This window comes from Tursiops truncatus, chromosome 6 (genome assembly GCF_011762595.2).
Source record: "Tursiops truncatus isolate mTurTru1 chromosome 6, mTurTru1.mat.Y, whole genome shotgun sequence".
Classification (NCBI taxonomy): domain Eukaryota; kingdom Metazoa; phylum Chordata; class Mammalia; order Artiodactyla; family Delphinidae; genus Tursiops; species Tursiops truncatus.
The window spans coordinates 16,645,554-16,653,100 of record NC_047039.1 but is presented as its reverse complement, the minus strand read 5'-3'; the positions used below and the strand labels follow the sequence as shown (position 1 = coordinate 16,653,100).

Sequence of the window (7,547 nt, the reverse complement as noted above, 5' to 3'; positions counted from 1 at the left end):
CCCCTTTCCAGCTGCTGCGGAGACTCCTCTAGCGGGATAGAGTAAGGCCATCCTAGCCTCAGTCAGAAACTAAGCTCACCTTCTTCCCCAGAACTGAATCTCTCCCGAAACCCTATTTCTCTGTGTTCCACATCCAGTGTGAATCTAAGATCTGCAGGCCCCATCTCTACAATGGCATTTGAATCCCCAGTCTTTCTGCATTTCCCCTCCCAATGAAGCTCACTCCGCCCCCAGGCCATTTTCCAAGGGTTGTCAGGGTTATTGACCTAACACACAGCTCTACACAACGCCCTGCTCAAAAGCCTTGTCAGTAAGATTGGCCATGTGTTGATAATTCTTGAAGCCAACTGATGGATTCATGGGCATTGATTACACTACTCCTTCCGCTTTTGTGTATGTTTCAAATTTTCCATAATAAAAAAGTTAAAAAAAAAAAAGACTTTGTCATTCCTCCTTCCCCTTTAATTAGGTACAAATTCCTCCACATCACGGTTAGGATCTGCCTTCCCAACTAGATTGTCCCATGTCCCCTCCATTCTTAATGTAGAACTCTTTCCTGAGTGTATACGTACCTCCCCCTATGCCTCCATTCACGTTCTTCTACCTGGGATGCTCTTTTCACATTGCTTCCCACCCTTGAAGGTCCACCTTAAATGCCACCTTCGATATGAAAACTTTCTTGGTCCCCCAACAAACAGCTATGTCCCTTGATCCCCAAGGCCTTGATTCACATCTTGTGGCACTTATGTCCACCTTTTGTGATAGACATGTGTGCCCTCATCTCAGCCTCCTCTAGACTGTAAGCATCGTGAGGCCAGGGCAGGCCTTACACGCAGTGCCCCATAATATTGGCTGAGTTGGCCTGTAGCAGAAACATACTGACATCCCTTTCCATGGAAGCGGGTTTTGATGAGAGGAGACAGCACAGAGCCTGCCTGTGGGGAAATGGGATACAAGGGCCAATGGGGAAGTTCAGAGCAGGAAGGGTTCTCAGTGCCTACATGAAGGAACTCCCTCAGTTTACAGACGAAGAGGGCAAGTCTCAGGAAAGCAAGGGATTGAGTGGGAGTAGTTCCATTTCTAACGCTGAAGAGGCTCAACTCTTGCCTATCTTCCAGTCCAGGTTTACTCACACACACACACACACACACACACACACACACGCGCACACACACACACACAGCTTCCCCGCTATTTTTCTGGTGTTGACCCTACCCCAGCAAAGGGTTAGAGATGCTTGAAGATCTTTCCTGGGGCGCCCTGACTTGCACAGACTTCTACCTCTGTGGGTAGATGACGCTTGGGATGGAGCTTAGGCCCAGAGAGGACTTTGCTGCTGGGAGAGGAGGTGTCAGTGGTGGCTGGTTGAAGCATTCACCCCCAGCAGGGCTGTGCCTGTCCCATCCCCGCCTCATACACTCATGCCGCACAGAAATATTTCAGAAACGTTTATGCCACAGAGAAGTCCAAAACCTGCAGGAAGCTGCAGCCATCCTCCAGGCTGCCCAGAGCCACGGCTGTCCCCTGAAGGGGACACCAGCAGGCAGGTGGCCTGCATGAGCCAAGGAGCCAGGGCCACTTGCTGACATCCTTTTGTCCTCTGCCCTAAATCTGGAGGTTCCATTTAGGCCGGTGGGGGGCGGGGGGAAGAGGAAGTGGAAAAGGGGTAGGAGAAGTGTGGGTCTCTTCAGGGTACTCTTCCTGCTTTGGGATGGTGACTCACCCAGCTGGCCCTGGGAGGGACAACTCCTCAGGCCAGACTAAGGCGGCCAAGACTAGGGTTCTGGAAGGAGCGGAGGGAGGTTCCTGGGATGCGGTGGCCAGGAGGAGTCGCCGCAGAAGCTAGAAGGGAGGCCCGCCTGCCCCCCCCCCCCCCCCCCCCCCCCGCCTTCTCACCAGCCTCTAAGCCCGGCCCAGCAGGCACAGGACCACTTCAGCCCTGGCAGCTGACGGAGTCCGCATCTCCTCCACCCTCCATCACTTTGGGCCTTTCTTAAGTACCATGACATTGTCATACTCAGTCCCCTGTGGCCAGCCAGAGGCAGCAAAGTCCTGTCCCGCTGGGTAGACATGCTGGAGGCCGCTGGGGTCCCTGTCAGCTGCGGCTTGCCCCCTCCAGGCCTCACCCCGGATCTCCTGTGGGCTGTCATACAGGGACAGGGCGGCCACCCCCTCAGGCTCATCGTATATGTGGTCGTGTCGGGAGGGCGGGTGCTCCTCGATGCTCTCGTACAGAGGGTCGGCCGGGGCCTGGGGAGGGATGGCCAGGATGCCCCTCAAGCTCTTCCGCGGGTTCTGTGCCACTGCATCGAAGGGCACCGCGTACTCCCCCTCTGGGCCCCGCTGCAGCCGGGGGGCAGGAACCCTGACGGTGGTGGGCGATAGTGGTGGGAGTGAGTCGTGGGGTCGGGAGTAGGGACTCTCCGGCTGGAGCAGCGCCGCAGGGTTGGGGACTGGCTGGGTCGGGGGCCCAGGAGGGGAGGCGTTCTTCTGGGCAGCGATGGCCTCTTCCAAGGCCAGGAAGATCTCATTGCCTTGCCGGGTTTCAAACTCAAAGTTGCCCTCCCCTGAGAGGCAGCGCCGGCCTGCCTCAAAGGAAAAGGTTGCCTGGGTGGAGAAGAAAGCCGATGACTCGCAGGCCACTGGGCGGGGCTGCTTGCCACTCCCGGACCCAGCTCCCAACCACAAGCCTGTCCCCCCAGCCTCTCCCCAAGCTGCTTCCCCTTCCCTCCCGCCATGCTTTTGCTTACAAGCGAAGCCCTCTCTCATCTTTTCTCCTTCTTCCTCCCATCCATCGAGTATGAAGCTCGATGCAGAGTTCATCCTCCACCACGCCAGCCACTCTCCACCCTCCCACCTCTCCCCACCTCTTCCTCTCCTTTCCTTCTCCCCCACCTCGACCACCATTTCTCCCTGCCGTGGTTCTCTCCTCCAGCCCCTGGGCTGTGCTGTTTCTCTTCTGCCGGCCTTTATCTCGTCGTTTCTTCCTCCTCCATTCTCTCTTCCTTTGAGGGCCCCTTCGCCCTCTCCCTGACGCTCTCTTTTCTCTCACCGCTCATCCTTCCTCTCACCTGCCCGCGGCAGCCCCCCCCCCCCCCTCACCTTGTCCCGCCCAAAGCGCCGCAGGAACCTGTAGGGCCATTCATACAGCTGGGTGCCCAACTGAGGGCCGCCCCACAGCTCCAGGGCACTCTCCCCGGCCCGGAGGGTGTAGGATCCCCAGAGTCGGCACCTCTCACTGGCTTCTGTGGGTCTCACAGTCACAGCAAACTCCTTGCAGGGGGCCCCTGGGGAGAAGAGGGTAGACAAGGAGGCAGTTCATGGGAAGCAGCCGACCTGTCTCAACTCTGCCCTGCTTTACATAGCATGCCGGGTCTCCAGAAAAAGTATTACCCACGGCCCCATGACCCTGCAGCCTGCATCCTGAATGCTGAGCTGCCCTGCGCCAGGTCAGACTCCCTAAAATGCCAGGAACCTCCAGCCCTCCCTCAGGAGGCATCATGCCCTAGCCACACGCACCCCGACCCCGTACCCACATCCTTCCTGCCCCTCTCACCAGAGCCACAGCCTTATCTCCATCTCATCTCTCTCCCCAAGCCAGCTGCCTCCCCAGTCCCGACTGTCGCAGCTGCAGATGCAGCTGACCCTGCCCTCCCAGCTCTCAGCCTACCCAGCCCCTGCCCATGCCATCAGGTGCCCTCCGAGAGGTGGAGCCTGGATGTCCCCCCCCCCATGTCCACCTGCTCTCCCCACGCGCCCACCCCGAGGGCTAGACAGAGAGCAGGAGGGGCCTTGCCTGGTCAGCAAAAAGCTCCCTTGCCGCAGGACAGCTCAAATCCACAGAAAGAAAACCATTCTTTTCACAGACAATCGCTCGGGTGCCAACAAGGGAGAGTTCAAGAGCCCCACCTTCACCTGGACCCCTCAGTCGGGCCCTTTCCCACCAGCAGGGCCTGCACAAGAGGGAGTGGGCCAAGGGTGCAGGGCTGACATTTCAGGCAGGCCAGCCTCCCCGACCTTGGGCTGTGCCGGAAGCAGCGATGCGGAGAGACTGATAAGGGGGCTGGCCGGGGCCGGGGGCAGCCACAAGGCAGGAAGACTGAGCCGGCAGCCGGCCAGCCCTCACCTCCTCCCCACCACGCCCTGGAGAGAGCACCCAGGGAGCAAAGGCAGGGCCCTCACCTGTGGTCGCACTGCTGTACAATTCATTCTCCTCCATGCGGGGCCGGCCGCCCTTCCCCTTCAGCTCCTTCCTCTGGCCCTGGCGGGGAAGGCCCAAGACTCACCACCATCGCCAATCCCAAGCCCACCACTGGCCACCGCAAGCTTTCTTTCAAAATACACTCAGCCTACTGCCCTGTCTTTATTCTGAACTGGGATCCCTAACTCCCACCAAGGAACCACCTCCAGCATCCTGACCTTGGCTCTCACGACATCTGCCCACGGCAAGCATCCAGTGCCCCGTGCCCTTTCTACAGCCCTGGGCGACTCACGGGGAAGGCCAGGAGGCAGATGGCCTGTATCCAGTCACCCCGCTCTGCAGTGGGGGCCGCCAGCGCGTACAGGCGCTCCGTAGTCTCCAGGAAGAAGGTGCTGGTATCCCGGGGGCTGCTGACCTCCCCTCCGGCCTCAGCCACCCGCAGGCAGTCACTGAGGCGGATGATCTTCCGGGGGGCCTCTCCCCGGCGAGGCTTCTCCGGGCCCTCCTGGAGCTCCAGCCGGGCCAGGGCGCAGCCCGACCCTCCGTACAGCGTCGCCCCGAACCGGCGCCATTTCTGCCCCCAGATGCGTAGCAGGTGGGGAGATGGAGAGATGGTGCCCAGCGGGGAGAGAAGGACCCGGGGGAGACAGAGGTGAAGGTCGGGGGAGACCCAAGGAGGCAGAGAGCCTAACAGAGGCCTTAGGAGTTAGAAAGCATTGGAGATGCACCCCAAGCAATCCAATAAGAGGCCTACAACGACAGCAGAGAGGAAGCCAAAGGCAAGAAAGGCACAGGAGTGAGCCCCATGGAGGCGACTGCAGGGAGGCCGGGCAGGCCCAACCCAGGGGATCCAAGTCAAGAGGCAGAAAACCTGCGAGTCCCGGAGCCCAGAGGGCTGAGGAGGGCAGCCCAAGGGCCCAGACTGGGGAGCACGCTTCTCATTCTCTGTGAGGCCCCATAGAAGGCCCTGTCCCCCGGAACCTCAGCTGACCCTCCTGAACCTTCCCGCCTCATCCTCTGACAAGTTAGGCCATGAAAGAGACAGAGAGAGGAACCCCGGGGTGTGTCCGCTGAGGGAAGGAAGACGTCCTCATTCAAGGAGGCCAAAGAAGGAAAAGGAGTTTGGGCACAATGGGGCCCTGGCTCCCAGAGACCCCAGTTCAAGTCCAATAGCAGCCAAACGTACCCCACTGGGGCAGGAGAGGAGGAAGGAACCTCCACGGCAACCCTGAAGTATCCCCTCCACTGTGCCTCCCATTCCCTCCCAGGGTGTCCCGGTGAGAAGACGTCACCACAGAACAAGAAAGGCAAGAAAAGCAGAGTCAGAGCCTCTTTTTCCCCCTCCTCCCGGGGCAATGGCTGTCAGCAAAGAGCACAGTTTGGAGCCAGCTCGCAGAGGCAACAGCTGCTAAGGCAAGAGCCCTCCCAAGCTTGTACTCTGGGCCCAATGTGGTAGATGGCACAGTCTCCACCATCCCATAAGGGTTTGGGAACATTCCGGGGCCTCCTCTCCTCCCCAGGGAAGTCTCTAGCAGCCCTCCAGCCCCTCGGCTCAGCCCCAGCCCAGCCGTGCTCTTCCTACCTTCCCAAAAGTCTGCTGCTGCTGAAGGTACAGGAAGCCCTGCTTCACCGCCACATCCTCCATCTTCCCACCATCCTGGGCCCCTGAGCTTCAGCTCTCTGCTTCCACTCCCGCCCTCTTTCTCTCCTCTCTGCTCTATGTTCCCCCTTCTCTCAAGTTCATTTCCTCTCTGCCTAGAGTTCTGCACTATTCTCGTCTGCTCGATGACGACAGGCTGATAAGCCCTGTGGTTTCTTGCTCTGTGTGTATGTGTGTGTGTGTTTTCTTTTTGATGAGTGAGTTTCACGCTCAAGCCTCCTGCGTTTTCAGTGAGGAAGAGAGAATTTCCAAAAAGCCAAACTCCAGCGCTTTGGTGAGCAGCAACTCAGGTACAGAGACCCAGAAATGAAATTCGACAGTAAAACCAGCAGCCAAAGGCCCCCCATGCTCAAGCTGGATGCTTATTAGCGTGACAGAGCTAGGAGAGAACTTAGAAATCAATCAGCCCAAGTCTGTCATTTAAAAATGAGGAGACAGGCTCAGGAAGGTCTGAGGGATGGGTTCAAGGCCACCAAACCAGAACCCAGGTCTCTCAACTCAGTAGGAGCTGAGCCACACTCACACACACTGGACACATGAGCCTCGCCACTTTCACACACTCCACTGCAACAGTTTCAGTCTGTGGGGAGCACTCCCTGTCCCCCACAATGACACACACTTACACCACCTCCTTGAGCTTCTAGAAACATGAACATTCCCACACTGAAACATGCTATGCTCCCTGAGCACATCTCAACTGTCGGAGTTCACCTTCTTTCCAGCCTTTGAGAGCTTTATAAAGACACTGGAGTTCCATCTGAAGGTTAGCTTTTTAAGTTACAGTAGCAATTCTTATATTTTTAAAAAAAAAGCTTTACAATGATCAAAAGTGCTTCACAGTTACCAAAGTTTCCAGGCACACACTGTCTCCAGGCACCCTATGTAACCCTGAAAGAAGGAAGGGCAAGTATGAACACACCTGTTTGCAACCCTCCTGAGGTCACAGGAGCAGAGAAGGAAGTACCGGAGCACCTGATCTTTAATTCAACAGTCTTTTTATTGCTGACCCCTGAGTGGGATCCAGACTCCATGCAAGAAGATACATTGCTTTGGGGAAATCTAAGCTCCCCAGAGAATATTTAACTTAGATCCAGATGGTTTAGAGAAGCAATCTGAAGGAGGCATGGTGCAGAAATGTTGGGGGAACCAGAGAACTAGACCAGCACTCTTGGGGTAACCCCATAATGGGTGCTTATGTAACTGAGCCATTTCCTCTACCACAGGGGTTCGGTTGCCTTAGGAAGGAGAGCAGAACAGTACACCGCTCAGACCTTCTGCTGTACATGCCATGTGCTTTACCAAAACAGCTCTAAAAGATAAATGTTATGAGTTCTGGGAGGAGAGGACTGAGTCACGTAAAGCTCACGGCACTCAGCCCAGCTGCCTGGATTTGAACAGGTGAATCCACAGACCAAGGGGGAACCAAGGATGTCGGTGCAGGAAAAGCTCCTTGGGAAGTGGTTAGGAGTATGGAAATGGGTGGCCTATTCCATTTCTCTGGTCCCTTAGGGGAGGCAACATTACCTGGGGGCTGCATGGTGTGTGGTGGACTCAGCATCTCCTTATGGAGTGAGAAAAGAAGAGCTTTTCTTTTTTTTTCTTAGGGCCATCCTGGGGGCTGCAAGAGCAGTGCCTTTCAAACTTCAATGTGCAACTCTTGTTAAGAGTGCAGATTCTGATGCAGTA

General features: G+C 56.9%; 1 protein-coding gene across 2 annotated transcripts; it reads right to left on the bottom strand.

Annotated features, from left to right (window-relative positions):
• Positions 1-1,437: 1,437 nt before the first annotated feature.
• On the bottom strand, positions 1,438-5,949 carry DOK2 (docking protein 2). 2 transcript variants are annotated; one of them, XM_033857728.2, is made up of 5 exons: positions 5,784-5,947; positions 4,494-4,775; positions 4,183-4,261; positions 3,103-3,287; positions 1,438-2,607 (listed from the first exon to the last, which is right to left on the bottom strand). In XM_033857728.2, exons 1-5 carry the CDS (start codon positions 5,844-5,846, stop codon positions 1,978-1,980), a joined length of 1,239 nt encoding a protein of 412 aa, XP_033713619.1. In that variant the 5' UTR covers positions 5,847-5,947; the 3' UTR covers positions 1,438-1,977. The 2 variants fall into 2 exon arrangements, with proteins under 2 accessions (XP_033713619.1, XP_033713620.1); XM_033857729.2 differs by lacking the exon at positions 4,494-4,775 and having other exon boundaries at positions 5,784-5,949.
• Positions 5,950-7,547: the final 1,598 nt, after the last annotated feature.

Bases quoted from the DNA above. Each gene is read 5' to 3' on its own strand.
- DOK2 (XM_033857728.2), bottom strand. From the start codon at position 5,846: ATGGAGGATGTGGCGGTGAAGCAGGGCTTCCTGTACCTTCAGCAGCAG. The intron at 4,262-4,493 runs GTGAGTCGCCCA...CTTCCCCGCCAG, and splicing joins TCTGCCTCCTGGCCTTCCCC to GGCCAGAGGAAGGAGCTGAA. The intron at 3,288-4,182 runs GTGAGGGCCCTG...TCTTCTCCCCAG, and splicing joins GTACAGCAGTGCGACCACAG to GGGCCCCCTGCAAGGAGTTT.